Source organism: Asparagus officinalis, chromosome 8 (genome assembly GCF_001876935.1).
Source record: "Asparagus officinalis chromosome 8, Aspof.V1, whole genome shotgun sequence".
Lineage (NCBI taxonomy): Eukaryota > Viridiplantae > Streptophyta > Magnoliopsida > Asparagales > Asparagaceae > Asparagus > Asparagus officinalis.
The window spans coordinates 38625844-38643742 of NC_033801.1; the positions used below are offsets into that span (position 1 = coordinate 38625844).

The 17899-nt window shown below is 39.1% G+C and overlaps 1 protein-coding gene across 1 annotated transcript in view; it reads left to right on the forward strand.

The window, feature by feature from the left end:
- The window catches only part of LOC109821152 (two pore calcium channel protein 1-like), a 20911-nt gene extending 7304 nt beyond the window's left edge, over positions 1–13607 (forward strand). The window contains exons 2-7 of the mRNA XM_020387345.1: positions 3218–3323; positions 3482–3559; positions 4450–4511; positions 12516–12588; positions 12953–13027; positions 13377–13607. Of these exons, the coding sequence (XP_020242934.1) occupies positions 3218–3323; positions 3482–3559; positions 4450–4511; positions 12516–12588; positions 12953–13027; positions 13377–13436 (454 nt within the window). The 3' untranslated portion in view covers positions 13437–13607. The remainder of the gene's footprint in view (positions 1–3217; positions 3324–3481; positions 3560–4449; positions 4512–12515; positions 12589–12952; positions 13028–13376) is intronic.

Genomic DNA, 17899 nt, shown 5'->3' on the forward strand with positions numbered 1-17899 from the left:
AGGAGGAAGGTATTGACTATAATGAGGTTTTCTCTCCGGTGGTGAAGCACTCTTCGATTCGGATTTTGCTAGCTTTGGTGGCACAGTATGGTTTGGAGTTAGATCAGTTGGATGTGAAGACGGCATTTGTTCATGGTGATCTTGATGAAGAAATATATATGACTCAGCCATTAGGATTCCGAGTTGCAGGGAAAGAAAAGTTAGTTTGCAAACTAAAGAAATCGCTATATGGTTTGAAGCAGTCTCCTCGACAGTGGTATAAGCGATTCGATGGTTTTATGCTTGGTCATTCGTATACTCGGAGCCAGTTTGATCCTTGCGTATATTTTCGCAAGTTGAAAGGAGGTGCGTACATTTATTTGTTGCTTTATATCGATGACATGTTGGTTGCCTCTACTTCCAGGTCGGCTATAGATGAGTTGAAAGTTCAGCTTTCAAATGAGTTTGAGATGAAAGACTTGGGTGAGGCGAAGCGCATTCTAGGGATGGAGATTGGCAGAGACAAGAAGAAGGGCAGAATTTGTTTGACACAGGTGGCTTATTTGAAGAAGGTTCTACAGCGATTCCATGTTAGCATGGATACGAAGCCAGTTAGTGTACCTTTGGGAGCCCATTTGAAGCTTTCAGCTGGTCTTTCACCAAAGTCAGTTGAAGATCGTGAGTTGATGTCTAAGACTCCATATGCGAGCGCAGTTGGGAGCTTGATGTATGCAATGATATGTACGAGACCAGATTTGTCACAGGCAGTAAGCATGGTATCGAGATACATGCACGATCCAGGAGTGGGTCATTGGGACGCCGTGAAATGGATTTTGAGGTACATTCGAGGTACGCTCAATGTTGGTTTGGTTTATGAGCGGGACACTAAAGGTGGGCAGCTATGCATTGGTTATGTTGATTCGGATTATGCCGGGGATTTGGATAAGCGCCGGTCTACGACGGGGTATGTGTTTACTTTGACCCGTGCGCCGGTGTGTTGGAGATGCACCTTACAGTCGACGGTGGCTTTGTCTACGACGGAGGCAGAGTATATGGCAGTTACAGAGGCTGTGAATGAGGCTATTTGGCTTCGAGGACTCTTAGAGGAACTTGGTATATCGCAGAGGTCCGTCACTATTCATTGTGATAGCATGAGTGCTATCTATTTGGCGAAGAATCAGGTTTTTCATGCGAGAACGAAGCATATGTTTTTCATGCGCGGACGAAGCACATTGACGTTCGTTATCACTTCGTTCGGGATGTTCTTGAAGATGGCGATGTGGAGATTGTTAAAGTCCACACGAAGGATAATCCGGCAGATATGCTCACTAAGGTGTTTCCGAGCAACAAGTTTGATCATTGTCGAAACTTGTTGCATATTCGTGATTGTTGAGGCCATTGGCGGCCATTTGGTGAACTACGTTCGGCTTGATTCCTTGGGCAAGAGGATACGTAGGCAGTCTTTCAGATGCAGCCGGTTTGGATTAGTTAATGGGGGTGAGATTGTTTGGACTCTCGTTCGGGTTCTCGACTTGTTATGGATTGAGTTCGTACTGGACACAACAAGTGGGACATTTGGATGCTTTGGTGTCAGCTCAGTTTTGAGAAAACTTCACCGAGGTGGAGAATTGTGATTTCGTAGTGGCTTGTGGGGGCCACACCCCACGTGAAGCTAATTACATTGCGTGAGTTCCGCATGGTTTTTTTTGCAGGCCCACGAACCGCAAATGCTGCATATATATATCAATTGTTTATTAGGTTTTGGCGTGTGAGGTGCAGACTGCGGCTGCAGGTGAAGAAAACAAAACAGCGGCTGTGTTGAGATCTTGAGCAGTCCCTTTTAGGGTTTAGATTGAGAGTTTTGTGTGAGGGTTTTATTTGTGAGATTCTTGTGTAAACCCTAGTTGTATTCTCTCCCTCTAATAGTAGATCTCCCCCCTCCTTGCCCCGTGGACGTAGGCAATTTGCCGAACCACGTTAAAATTGGTTGTACTGCTTTTGTGTGATTTGTAATAGCTTTTAGGGTCCCTCGACGCGCAGTCCTAGAGCTGACGAGAGGAAGAGCTAATATCCTACTTTGATAGGATATAGGCTTCAGATTCTTGTTCCCTTTGAGAAACAAGAATTCTTATTGCGACCTGACTCTCTTGTTGTGCTGCCGAAGTGCTGCCGAAATTTCCGCTGCGCGCAACAGCTGCAACTGTCGATTTTTTTTTATTAACTTTTTCATTTGGTAGACTTTTGTATGACATTTTGCGCAAGGAAACTAGTAAGGGTTCACTGCATCGAACCAAGACCGATAATAGACTCATCTTTTTTAGTTTAAGCTGCATATATATATATATATATATATATATATATATATATATATATATATATATATATATATATATATATATATATATATATATATATATATATATATATATATATATATATATATATATATATATATATACACCACTAGGAGCTTTCTCGAAAGCAAAAAAAGTGATTTACTCCGTAAGTTCATGTTCCATGCATTCGTCTTTGTTGATGTCAACTTTGCTCAATTACTTTATGAAGCTTTGTTAATTTTCATCATGCTCCACTGTCCACCTAAAATCTAGAGCAGCTTTAGACTACAACTACATTTTCTTACCTTCTACATCCTAAAAAAATTCTTAACTAAGTGATTCAAATATTTTCTCCTAATAAATTGGATAAACCTCTATCAACTTTCAAATCTGAACACTTGAACTTTGTTCCCGCCTTTCAATTGTCTGGTCTGAAATGAACTATAAATTTTGGTGACCTACTTTGCATTTCACCATGACGGGTATTTGTGTATTGTGTTCAAGATTATGTTGGAACAAGCTTTCCTTAACGGGATGGCAGTGTTTGTCGCTTTCATTTGCACATGGTTTCCATATGGGAACATGTTTGTCGCATTCATTTGGCAGGGTTTTTCTTAATTATATCTTCTAATTTTTTTCAAGAATTGTCTACAAATGTAATTATGAAATAATTTTTGCTTGTTGTATTGATAATAATTATTAGAAGATATGCATATCCTTGTGGTTCTTTTGGGTTTTATCAGAACTTCATCCTTGTTGGTAAGGGTTGTTAGCCTGTTATGTTTGGAATCTTGATGTATGGTTTAATTCTGTTCATTTTTTACCTCAAGAAATCATATTTGATAGACCATTAGCTATTATGTTGTCCTTTCTGAATTTTAACCAGAATGTTCTTTGAGCAGGAGTTCGCGCTGGTCTTGCTTGTTTTTTGTTGTTTACGTGCTATTGGGAGTGTACTTCCTTACTAATCTTATTCTTGCCGTTGTATATGATAGCTTTAAAGCCCAGGTATTTTTATTGTGAACTCATTATTTTGAAGGATGCCTACTTATGTAATTATGCGATTAAAATTCATATATCATATCTTGACACGGGAATGTTTTTATAACTTCTTAGATCAGTACTTTATGGATATTCATGTTGATTTTACTTACCATTTTATTTAGCTTGCAAAGCAAGTTGGTGAGATGGATGCCATGAGGATTAGGGTCTTGGGGAAGGCATTTAGTCTTATTGACAATTATGTAAGATTTTTCTATCTTTTTTATTTTATGTCAGCTGTTTCCCTTTTTCGAGTATGCCAGTATCAAAATAAATTGTTATAATTTGAAATAAGTAGGAGATCCTGTTTTTGGTTTTAGAAAATTGGTTGGTTGAGTTTATATGCATTCTGTAAACAAATTATATATTACTTGTTTCTGTTGATGTTGAAGGAATTCTTGCATGGTACTAAAATGAAGCCAATACAAGAACAAAGGAAAAATAGGTGTCCAAATAAAAAGTCATATAAGTAATTAAATATGTTTTATATCCTTTGCCTGTCATTGTGAACACCATAGCACTCTCTTGCATACTCCTATAATCTATGATATTAAAAGAGACAGGCCTCCACTCATCTTATTAGATAACAATTGTATACAGTAGGCCCTAATTAGTGTAGACTCATGGAAGGAGCTACCCAGCTGGCCCGACATGAGTAAAACTTTTTAATCAAAAGGGTAATTATTTCTCCCAGTCCTGATACTATCTGCGCCTTCTGCATCACTTTATAAGTTGGGCAGCAGGTCACAAGTGGTGTTTGGGAGGACCATTCTCACCAAGCTGATAGCCGTTACCAGGTTTCTTTCCCTTGGTAGTGGCATTCATTTCTTTCAGCTTTTAATCTCTTAAGATTAGAAACATTTTCTTGGGAGTACAGATTAGGGTCTACTCTCTTGAGCTGATGTTGACTAAAGTTGCGTAAACTTGAAACTGCAGACGCTTTAAGCATCTTTCCTGTGATATCATTTGTATTGTCTTGAAGATATGCTAGAGATTGGTTATAGTCATACCTCACAAACTCTCATTCTAGCTGTGTGGTTTCACTCTCATTTTGCACGTAACTCATTATTCTTGATTTGCATTTTGTTCACAGAAGCATGGTTTTCTGAACAAAGAACAATGTATTCGCTTGTTCGAGGAACTGAACAAGTATAGGTAACAATTTTAAACATATGCTTGTCTCAGGGCGTAAAATTTTCTTCTGCATTAGTTTGTTGATTCGGTGGATATGTTAATGTAAAGTCATTTGGAGCATTAGAATGATTCTTATTTATGGCACATGATAAAAATTTATCTGTTTAATTTTCCCAGATTTAATTTTTTCAAAAGCAGAAAGTTATCTTGTATTCTTCCCTAATAAATTTCATTTTGATCTTAATTGCTTTATTGATAATGTCTTTTGTTGACTCGTTAGATAATCTCAGTTGTGGATGCAAGTTATAAAAATCATGTTTGCCTCTTCTTCTATACTCTCCTGTCATGGGGCATTTTGGGGGCAGTCAGTTGCTTATTTCATGCCTTATGGGATATGTGCAATCTATGTCTATACCACTTAATTATAGAAACCTTTTACAAATTACATGTGCATCAAACTGCTATGTTTCTGTCGCTAAAAGCCACAACTCCTGCACATGAAGCGTATTAATGCTGGAAGACTTGTACCTTCCTTACTATATCAAGATGAATGATTTGCACAGGTTTGTACTTGCAGATATGTGCAAACTGTTATCTGTAAGCATTCCAATAGTAATAGGGGGCTGGCAAAAACAACAAAGAAAGAGAAGTAGAAGATTGAGATTTTACCTCATACCGGATCAAATGCGTCAAACAAAAGATCAAATTTAGATATAATCATATATGGAGCATAACCTGAGGAACAATAGATTGGTTTTAAAGTTTAAAGTTCTTATGAGTTGCAATTTTTCAAATTCCATAATGTTAAAATAATTTCTTAAGTAATGTAAATATATGTATGCAAAAGCATGATATGTTTAAGAAAATATAACAGTATTGAATAGTTATATTCATATTTTTAATATTTATCTTAAGATTATATGACATATGTATGTATGTATATATGGGAAACGAGGGCTATTGTGTCCCTCCATAGAGTTACATATAGGAAATGAGGCTATCGTGTCCCCCATAGAGTTAACTAACGTGACACACATCCAAATTGCTACAACTAGATTCATCAATATACCCGAATCATAGGTGATAAGTTGGATGTGTGCAACATCATCGGCACACCAACTAACCCTATGGAGGGACACACCAGCCCTGTTTAGACAAACATATGAAGAAACTGAGAATGGGTTTTTAAAAAAATTTGAACATTTTGTCTAATTTAATAATTATAGTAACAAATTATTTGTCCCAGAAAATATCTACATTTATTACTCATATAAACAAAATAATATATAGAATAAAGAGTATATTGTTGGATTTAAATCTAATTAAATCTAATTGTGGGCACATATGATTAATCAATGTGTATTGCTATCTTTTAGGATAACCCACTAAAGTGATCAATCAAGTTGGGTTAATGGGTATTTAAATAAGTCATGGGGTTATATGTGCAGATACCAGGTTGTAATTGTGATTTGTTGAGGGGCCAAATTATAAAAGTACAACATCTATAAATAAGGGGTTATTGTCCCTAATCTAGGGTTACATTCTCTAATTCTCTTCACCCCCTTGGGTTAATGGGTATTTAAATATAATCATGGGGTTATATGTGCAGATACCAGGTTGTAATTGTAATTTGATGAGGGGCCAAATTACAAATGTACAACACCTATATATAAGGGGTTATGGTCCCTAATCTAGGGTTACATTCTCTAATTCTCTTCACCCCCATCTAGAGAGAAATTCGGCTAGAGAGAACCCTAAGGTTAGAAGATCAAAACCCATCTCAAGTTCAAGCAATGGATTCAGGTATAAGCTTCCGCTCCTTTATGATTCTTGTTAATCTCTTCGAATTAATCATGACTATATGGTTTTAGATCTCAAGTTTTATGTAGATCTAACAAGTGGTATCAGAGCCACCATTGATTTGTTCTAAGAGATTAAGATTAAAATTAAAGTTCTTTGATCTTAATTTGTGTTTGTTTCGGATCCATTTTCAGATGAACAGTAATTGTTTTTTTGAGTGAACAGAAAAAAATTTATTTTCGGATGAACAGTAAAGTTTTTTATTTTCGGATGAATAGTAAAATTTCCATGTTGGTTGGTTTTTCTTTCGATTTTTGGATTTGTAGCATTTATGAACTCTAAAGTTCATTTCTTTTGTGTTTGATTCAATTATTGAGGTTTGGATCTAAATATTTTGAGTTCAAAAAATCGACAGAAAAATAATTATTTTATTTTGGGATTTTTTAATTTGTCGTCAATCTACAAAACTCCTCGTCGGAGTTGATTCAGCGGCGGCGGTTTCAGATTAAACCCTCAAGGAGTTCGTGCGCGTGAAAACGTGCGCAAATTAAGGAGGTGGTTACCTCATTTTAAGGAGGTGGTTACCTCATTTTAAGGAGGTGGTTACCTCAATTTAAGGAGGTGGTTACCTCAAATTAAGGAGGTGGTTACCTTAATTTAAGGAGGTGGTTACCTCAAATTAAGGAGATGGTTACCTCAATTTAAGGAGGTGGTTAACTCAATTTTTTGACGAGGCTTGAAAGCTTCAAACGAACCTTGCGTTCGTTCTCAAACGAACCCACGTTCGTTCTCTAATGAAACATGCGTTCGTCAAACGCTGCGTTCGTTGACGCTGCGTTCGTTCTCAAACGAACATTGCGTTCACTCGTCCATTGCGTTCAAACGAACATTGCATTCGTTCATTCGTTGCGTTCATTCTCAGGTCGAACAACGCGTTCGTTTTCAGACGAACATTGCGTTCGTGCTCAAGTCGAACATTGCGTTCATTCTCAGGTCGAACATCGCGTTCGTTTTCAGACGAACATTGCGTTCGTGCTCAAGTCGAACATTGCGTTCATTCTCAGGTCGAACATCGCGTTCGTTTTCAGACGAACATTGCGTTCGTGCTCAAGTTGAACATTGTGTTCATTTTCAGGTCGAACATCGCGTTCATTTTTCAAACGAACCTCGCATTCGTTCTCAAGCTGAACTTCACGTTCATTTTCAGACGAACCTCGCGTTCGAACTCAATACAGTCGAACCTCACGTTCGAAGTCAAGCGAACTTCGTGTTCACTATGGTTAAGCCTCGGCTTTTCATGGGTCCACTTTGGTATACTTAATTTATTCAATTAAGTTATGGGCCCTAATTAAGCTGTGAGACCCCAATTAAGTTTTTGGAAATTCAGTTGATTTAAATTAAAACCTTTTAATTTAAATCTAATTTGGTTTTTATCACTTACAAGTTAATATTACTGTCCAAAGACTTGATATTAATGTTGTGCCGGTATCTTGGATGGGGTTTGTCATTATTTGAATTTTATTGATTATGGTTATTGATGTGAGCATTTTTTGTTTTATTTCAGCTAATGCATCTGCTGCAATAATTTCTGCTAACATCAACTCAATTCCCATGTTAAATGGGACAAACTTCAAGGTTTGGAAAGAGAACATATTAATTGTTCTTGGCTGCATGGATCTTGACATGCATTAAGAACTGAACAACCCCAACCTCTCAATGCGGATAGTACTCCGGATGCAAAGAAGGAGCATGAGAAGTGGGAGCATTCAAATCGCATGAGTCTTATGATCATTAAGCACGATGTTCCGGAAGCCTTCAGGGGCATAGAATCCGAAGGGATTACTAAGGCTAAAGATTTCCTTGCCGAAATTGAGAAGCGTTTTGCGAAAAACGATAAGGTAGAAACAAGCACACTCTTAGCTCGCTTGATTTCAATGAAGTATAAGGGCAAAGGAAATATCAGGGAGTACATTATGGAAATGTCTCATATTGCTTCAAAGCTTAAGGCACTTAAACTCGATCTTTGTGACGAGTTATTAGTGCATCTGGTTTTGTTGTCTCTTCCTGCACAGTTTAACCAATTTAAGGTCAGTTATAACTGTCAAAAGGAGAAATGGACTCTAAATGAGCTCATTTCATACTGTGTGCAAGAAGAAGACAGGTTGAAGCAAGATAAGACAGAAAGTGCTCATTTGGCCTATGCCTCTAAGGATAAGGGCAAGAAAAGGAAGAATGTAAAGAAGCTGCTAAGGGGTCCAGTTCAGAAGAAACAACATAAGGATAATCAGGGTTGTTTCTTCTGTAACAAACCTGGACACGTTAAGAAGGATTGTACAAAATATCATGCCTGGCGTGATAATAAGGGTACGTTCCTTACTTTGGTCGTTTCTGGGGTTAATTTAGCTTCAGTACCTAGAAATACTTGGTGGTTAGACTCTGGTGCTACTACTCACATAAGTGTTTCTATGCAGGGTTGCCTGAGCTACCGAAAGCCAAGTGATGTTGAAAGACACATCTTTGTGGGCGACGGACAATCGGTAGATGTGGAAGCAATTGAGCACTTTAGGTTGCTGTTAGGAACTGGTTCATATTTGGATTTAAAAGATACTTTTGTAGTACTGTCTTTTAGACGGAATTTGGTTTCTGTTTCTGTATTGGACAAATCAGGTTATTCTTGTTCATTTGGAAACAGTCAATTCAGTTTATCTTTTAATTCAAATGTTGTGGGAAGAACTGGTTACTTGAGTACTTGTGACAACCTATATTTGCTTGATACAATTGCTTCTTATAATGAATCCTTGCATGTGGAATCACGTGGTACTAAATGTAAATTAAATAAGAAGTATGATCTCTTATTCTTCTTTAACAAAGTCTCTCTGGGGAGAAGCACTAAAGACAGCAGCTTACATTCTGAATAGAGTACCAAGTAAAACAGTTGCTAAAACACCTTATGAGTTTTGGACTGGTCGAAAGCCCAGTTTAAAGCATTTACATAGTTGGGGATGTCCAGCTGAGGTAAGGCCTTATCGGCAAAATGAAAAGAAATTAGACTCCAAAACAGTTAGCAGCTACTTTATTGGGTACTCTGAATGCTCTAGGGGCTATAAGTTTTATGATCCCACTATAAGAAATATTTTTGAGACAAGAACAGCAACATTATTTGAGGATGTTGAGTTTTGGGGGAGAAATAAGGTTAGAGACATTGCTTTTGAGGAGGAATTGGCTTCAGATCCAATCCATACAGTTACTTTTGACAATATTCAAGTTCCTATACCTGTTGTTGCTCAAGAAGTAAATCTGGAATCTCAAGATGACAATGTTGAACAACTCCCTGTTCCAGAAGAACAAACTCAACAACCTCAAGAACCAGTGCCCTTAAGGAGATCCACGAGAGAAAGGAGAAATGCTATTCCAGATGATTATATTGTATTTCTCCAAGAACATGAGAAAAGTAGTGGAATGTTGGAAGATGATCCAATCAACTTCTCTCAGGCCATGAAAAGTTCTAACTCTCAACAGTGGATTGATGCCATGAATGAAGAGTACAAGTCTATGCAAGACAATAAGGTTTGGGAACTTGTCCCATTACCAGAAGGTGCAAAACCAATTGGTTGTAAATGGATTTTTAAAACCAAGCGGGATGCAAACGGTAATGTGGAGAGGTATAAGGCGCGTCTTGTGGCTAAAGGCTATACTCAAAAGGAATGTATTGATTATACAGAGACTCTCTCCGGTTTCATCGAAAGACTCTTTCAGAATAATCATGACACTTGTTGCTTATTATGATCTTGAGTTACATCAGATGGATGTTAAGACTGCATTTCTCAATGGAGACATTGATGAGATGATTTATATGGTGCAACCAGAAAACTTTGTGTCAGGAGACCCAAAGAATATGGTTTGCAAATTAAGGAAATCCATCTATGGACTCAAGCAAGCTCCTCGTCAATGGTATCATAAGTTTCAACAAATAATTATCTCGTTCGGTTTTGAGATGAACATTGTTGACGACTGTGTATATCACAAGTTCAGTGGGAGTAAGTATATCTTTCTGGTTCTGTATGTCGATGACATATTGTTTGCCACTAATGATATAGGCATGTTGCACAAAACCAAGAGATTTCTAGCAAAGAATTTTGAGATGAAAGATCTTGGGGACACCTCTTTTATATTAGGAATCCAGATACATCGAGATCATGAAAGATCTTGGGGACACCTCTTTTATATTAGGAATCCAGATACATCGAGATCGCTCTCGGGGTATTCTAGGATTATCACAAAAGAGCTATATCGATAAGGTACTTAAAAGGTTTGGCATGCAAGACTGCAGACCAGGAGATACCCCTGTTGCTAAAGGAGACAAGTTCAGTCTCAATCAGTGCCCTAAAAGTAACCTTGAAATTCAGGAAATGCAGAAGATTCCTTATGCTTCGGCTGTAGGAAGTCTAATGTATGCTCAGGTATGTACGCGTCCGGATATTGCGTACATTATTGGGATGTTAAGCAGATACTTAAGCAATCCTGATATGGATCATTGGATAGCAGTCAAAAGGGTTATGAGGTATCTTCAGAAAACAAAAGATTATATGCTTACATATAGAAAATCAGAACAGTTGGAGGTCATTGGGTATTCGGACTCTGATTTTTACTGGATGCCAAGATAGCAGAAAATCTACATCAGGCTACATTTATATGTTAGCAGGAGGAGCTATATCATGGAAAAGTGTAAAACAAACACTAGTAGCTTCCTCCACTATGGCAGCAGAATTTGTAGCTTGCTATGAGGCATCCAATCAGGGAATATGTTCCTCCACTATGGCAGCAGAGTTTGTAGCTTGCTATGAGGCATCAAATCATGGAATATGGTTGCGAAATTTTGTCACTAGACTGCGCATTTTGGAACATATTGAAAGACCACTGAGGTTATTTTGTAACAATAAATCTACAGTTATGTATTCCAATAACAACAGGAGCTCAACTAAATCAAAACATATTGATATTAAGTTCCTGGTTGTAAAAGAAAGGGTACAGAGTGGACAGATATCTATAAAGCACATTGGGACAAACTCCATGATAGCAGATCCTCTTACTAAAGGATTGCCATCCAAGGTCTTTCATGAGCATACTACTCATATGGGTGTGGTGTTATTCAAGGATATCCTGATTTAGTGGGAGTTTATAATTTTCTGGTGCTTTGTGTTTGGTTGTATTGTCTGATCAGAATAAAATATTCAGTTAAGACACTCTGTTACATTATGTTTGGTTTTGACCTCACTAAATGAGGACCAGTTGAAAATAGACATGTATTGATCACATTGCATGTAATTTTCATGCTGCGCATCCATGATTGATCTATGTCGTTTGATTGTATTGGTATACATGACCATTGATGGGTCGAGTCACCATAAATGTGACAAAGACCGCTTTGATCCTATATTGATATAGTCAATGGACGAGATTGTTCAGAAATATCTTTTTAATGATAGCAATTTTGAGCTCATAAGGTTATACACAATTTAAGGAATCATATGGTGCCCAAGTGGGAGATTGTTGGATTTAAATCTAATTAAATCTAATTGTGGTCACATATGATTAATCAATGTGTATTGCTATCTTTTAGGATAACCCACTAAAGTGATCAATCAAGTTGGGTTAATGGGTATTTAAATAAGTCATGGGGTTATATGTGCAGATACCAGGTTGTAATTGTGATTTGTTGAGGGGCCAAATTACAAAAGTACAACATCTATAAATAAGGGGTTATTGTCCCTAATCTAGGGTTACATTCTCTAATTCTCTTCACCCCCATCTAGAGAGAAATTCGGCTAGAGAGAACCCTAAGGTTAGAAGATCAAAACCCATCTCAAGTTCAAGCAATGGATTCAGGTATAAGCTTCCGCTCCTTTATGATTCTTGTTAATCTCTTCGAATTAATCATGACTATATGGTTTTAGATCTCAAGTTTTATGTAGATCTAACATATATCTCCCTTGAACTATTAGATCCACATCAACAATACTACAGAAGAAGAACATTGATAGCCATGATAGAGATTCAATACACACTACTATGTACTGTTTGTAGTCAAATCCAATCTTTAGACCATTTCTTGAAATGCTTAGTGAATGATTTTCTGTAAACTGTACCTACTCAGCACAATCTCTTATTATTCTATATGGCAATTATCTTAACGATTCATTGTTAACTTGTCTTCAATTTTTCTAGGTCATTGCCAAAAACATCGCGGGAAGATTTCGAACTGATTTTTGATGAGCTTGATGATAGCGGCGATTTCAAGGTTTTCCGTCCTCTTTTCTTTCAAGCATTCGCACATGCCGTCAACCCCAAGAAAAAGACCAAACACATCCACCATTCCCCATCCCAGCCAACTCAACCTCTCTTTTGACTGTCACCTCAGTCTAAATTTTTAAGTTTTAATGTATATATTTTCTAAGATTGATATTTATCTGCATATCTTCATTTTGTGGAGTTTTCTTATTCAATGATGGTTCACGGCTGCCCCATTTTGATGGAAAAAAAGAGTATTCATCTGTTGGAGATGCCCTTCTGTCCAAAGTATGACCACTTCTGTCCAAAGTATGACCATTTTACAAATTAGCATCAAACTTTGCAACTAATATATTCAGCTTCTTTAATTTCAGGTTGTAGCTTTTGTTTTGGAGGCTTTCTTTGCTGAAATGGAACTGGAGACACCCAATGGACGTGAGGAACACGAGGTTGTTATTTATTTAAATATGCACTTTCATAAGATTGTTAACTGTTTCATTTACAGTTTTACACTTGCTTTTGTCGTGTTTTGCACATTGGACTAAGTTTACTTGTTCTCCAGCCAAGTTCTAAAATTTTAATCTGTATCTTGTATAGTTATTTGTGTCTGTAGATAGTTACTTCACTTTACCGTGGGGAAACTGTTCCGGAACTGCCACTATTAGTTCCCATTTAACTGTGCGAAATGATATGTTTGTGGTAACTTGAGTCATCAAATATGTAGCCATCTTTTTGGCATTCTCTCTTAATTCTGTCACTGTCGGGATAGCTTATATGCTCAGGAACTCAAATTTGCAGGTTCTCATTTTATTGCTTGAAACGATCTTTCATCATCTCCGTATTGATGATGTAAGGTGAAGTTCTTCTTTACTCAAAACAAAAGGTGAAGTTTCCAAGAAGAATCAAAAGAGAAATGAGTTTTAACAATAAAATCAGTGCTAGTGTACTCTATGGCCAATCGTTGAAACTATGAGATAGTTTTGTACATGGATATATGGGAACTTATAAATGTACATTCAAACAAATCTTAGTTATCTGCAAACATCAGAAATGAATAATAGCTTCTAAATGTACATACAAAATTTATATTTGTATGAAATATATCTCTTACTTACCTGCTAACATTTAGCAACAATGTGTTTTACAAAAGCCAAATGTTTGTGCTTGATATAGCTGTAGTGTTTTGGGAAAATTAGGGTTAGTTTCTCTCATTGAGAGACCCCTCTTTTATATTAATGCATTCTTACAACTAGGTCCTTACAACATTGACTAATTCACTTAGTATCTAAATAACTCAACACTCCCCCTCAAGATGGGCGATAGATATCAATCATCCCCATCTTGTTACAAAAGATATCATACTCTCTAGAACCTAATCCTTTTGTTAAACAATCAGCTAACTGCTCTTCTGATTTCACATAGCTCAAAGTCAGAACTCCTCTATTCAGTTGCTCCTTGATAAAGAACCGATCAATCTCCACATGTTTGGTGCGATCATGCTGAACTGGATTATTTGCAATATTAATTGCCGATTTGTTATCACACCAAAGTTGTAAGGAGTCTCTTCTAAACAAGCGCAGCTCAGATAATATGTTTTTTACCCACATCAACTCGCACAGACTAACTGCCATAGCTCTGTACTCGGCCTCAGCTGTAGACCTAGCCACCACATCTTGCTTCTTGCTACGCCAAGATACGAGATTGCCTCCAACAAATACACAGTAGCCTGTAGTGGATCTACGATCATCCATACAACCCGCCCAATCAGCATCACAATAGCCTTTAATTCTCAGATGTCCAAAACTCCTGAACCATAACCCCTTTCCTGGGCTTCCTTTAATATATCTAAGAATTCTGCGAACTGCCTCCATATGCTGCTCTCTGGGATCATGCATATATCTACTCACCACACTCACTGCATGAGTAATATCAGGTCTCGTATGGCATAGATATATAAGTCGTCCAACCAATCTTTGATATTGCTCTTTACTCACAGGGTCCCCACCCTCGGCACTCATCTTATGATTCTGCTCAATAGGAGTAGATGCAACTCTACACCCCAACATTCCTGTCTCTGAGAGAAGATCCAGAGCATACTTCCGCTGAGAAAGCACTATACCCTTTCGCGACCTTGCAATTTCAATTCCGAGAAAGTACTTCAACTGCCCCAGATCTTTAACTTCAAATTCCTCTCCCAATTTCTTCTTCAACAGTAGGATTTCCTCAGCGTCATCTCCAGTGATTACAATATCATCAACATAGACCGCCAGGATAGTGATACGAGTTTTGGAGTGCCTGTAAAACACAGTATGATCACCATTGCACTGCTTGTACCCCATACCACAAACTGCCAACCTGAATCTATCAAACCATGCCCTCGGAGACTGTTTTAACCCATACAAAGACTTCTTCAACTTGCACACCTTCCCAGCTACTTGAGAAGTAGTGAAGCCTGGTGGAATCTCCATATATACCTCCTCTTGAAGATCTCCATGCAAAAAGGCATTCTTGACATCTAGCTGATGTAGTGGCCAATTAAAGTTGGCAGCACATGACACCAACACTCTAACAGTACTCATCTTTGCTACTGGAGCAAATGTCTCGTCATAGTCAATGCCGTATGTTTGGCTGTAGCCTTTAGCAACCAATCTGACCTTGTATCTGTCGATCTTGCCCTCTGGAGTTTGCTTAACCGTATACACCCACTTACATCCAACAGCACGCTTCCCAGCTGGCAAAGGTACCAACTCCCATGTGTCATTCTTCTTCAAGGCCTGGAGTTCCTCGTGCATGGCATTCAACCACCTAGGATCTTGCTTAGCTACCTGCCAGTTGTTAGGTACAGGCACTGAATGCAACGATGCAATGAATGACTTATATGCAGGTGGAATGGATGCATATGAAATATAATTCGCAATATCAGTATCCCAATTACCAAACTTAGCTGGAGGTTTTCCAGCATTGACTCTAGAGGTTCTGCGGGGCAAGACAGGAGTATCAGAGGTATCAGGGAAGGAATCGTTACCTATCGACTCAGGTGGAGGAGAAGAGCAAGGCACTGGAGAGGAGGGACTTGGGTCATCAACATTTGTGGGTACTGACACAGGCACGGGAGGCGGCTCATGCTGCTGTTTCTGTCTCCTCGTGTATACTCTCAGCTCCCCCTGACTTTGACTACCAACTCCTAAGTCACCACCACTACTCGGCGATGTACCATCACTACTCGGTGACTCAAGAGGACATGGAATCATCCCGACCACAATATCATTCTCATGTGACATGCCTAGATGCACCTGAGTCTATGATCCAATCAACATGAGTTTTAGTGGATGCAAGTGCCTGAACCTGTGTACCTTTGTTCGCATGAGCATAACCAATAAAGTTACCAAAGCATGTAGTTGTATCCAGATTCTGAGTGACTTGTCCCTTGCCCTTCGAACTCTCAGCCTGAAGCTTGAACAGACATAGTTCCTTCAGCTCTGTTATTTCAGCTCCAGTCATCCCAATAGTAGCCTGGGACTCATCTGCCACAGCTAGGTAAGCAACTCCTCGGCCTCCACGTCTCCTGCCTCCTCGACCTGCATGGCCACCTCTCTGTCCTCTGCCTCCTCGGTTGCCACCAGTGTTACGGGGTTGAGGGCAATTGTAGCTGATATGTCCTTTCTTTCCACAATTATAGCACTCTCTATCATCTCTGATGTGAGCATCCGGAACCACCAATGCCGAGCGGACAGCAGGTGAGGCCTCACCTGTCATCACCTTCTGTCTGATCTCCTCTTGTTCCATCGATGCAATAGCCTCATCCAAAGAGGGAAGAGAAGACAGATGGCACATTGCTGCCCTCCTCCCCTCAAACTTTGGGTTCAGACCCTTAAGAAAACGAGCCACATGCCTGCGCTCAAGATATTGTCTCCCCAAAAGAACATCTGTCGGGTTTTGTAGAGATAATGGATCATAGTGATCCAAATCCGCCCATAAGTGACGTAGCTCTGCTGCATACTGGTGGACTGTCTTCTCCCCTTGTGTGGTAGCATCAATCTTCTCCTCCACTTCCATCATCATCATCACACTCCCAGCTCCAGAGTACATCCCCTCCAATGTCCTCCAAACATCAGCTGCACTTGAGATAGACTCCACCATCCCAGCTATGGTTGGAGACACAGAAGTCAACAACCAAGAAACCACCAGAGAATTAGTATTACTCCATATGTTCCACTCAGCACTCGTCTTATTCTCCGGCTCAATGCATTCCCCCTTCACATACTTTTCAAATCCTTTGATTCGAAGGTTCAGCAATGCCCTCCGAGACCAACTCAGATAGTTTCTTGTCCCCTCAAGCTTGATGTCATTCGGCAGCAACTTTACCCTCTCCATTACCTGCGTCGACTCCGATGTGGTCACAACCGACCTACTAGAATTCTCCTCTAGTTTGGTCTGAAATACTCTGGCCACCCCCTCCAGAATCTCCTTCAATTCCTGACTAGTCACAGGTGTTCCCATCTTCACACTTGTTTCTTGTTCCCATCTTCACAGTTGATTCCCCTCTCTTCCCAAGTGATTCCCCTCTCTTTCAGCAACAACACCTAAGAAAGTAATTTAAAAAGAAGGTGCACACCCCAAAAAATCTTACTGAAATATTAATCCTCAAGATTCTCTGGCTAAGTCTCTCCAGCCCAACTGCCATCGACGCTGCCAAAAGAAAGAAATGTCGCACCAACCCTTCAAAAGAACAACACCTCCTTCAAGCCTCCTTCAAAAAAGAAATCGATGGCCAGTCCTTCAAAAGAACAGTACCTCCTTCAAACCTCCTTCAAAAAAAGGTCGCACCAGCCCTCAATCACCAGTCCTCCTTCAAATCCGAGGGCTACAGAACCCTAGGTCAGGGGACTCGTCGGAATGGAATCGTCGTCCATCGAGTTCAGCAAGTCTCGGAGAGGACTCGACGACACCCTTGACAGCGAGCATCAGCGAGGGTTCAGCAAGGGCAGCGTCGTCTAGGGCATCAAGAGTTCAGCAAGGGCAGCGTCGTCTAGGGCAGCGTATCAAGTAACCAGTATCAGTGTGAGTACCTGAATCAAGCTCTCAAGTATTTCTCGAGCAGTCTGTGAATTGCAGATCAGAGTGCTAAATGATGTCTAAGTAGATAGTGATTCATATTCATATTTGGAATTTTGAATCAAAGATCCTGCATTTCTACATTTGGGTACTTACGAATTCAATGATAAGATGTTTACTTGCAAGACACATTTAATGGAAATACATCTGAGGTGTTCGTGCTGGCTATTGCTCATACCTCGTCAATAAAGGGATTTCAGATCCAC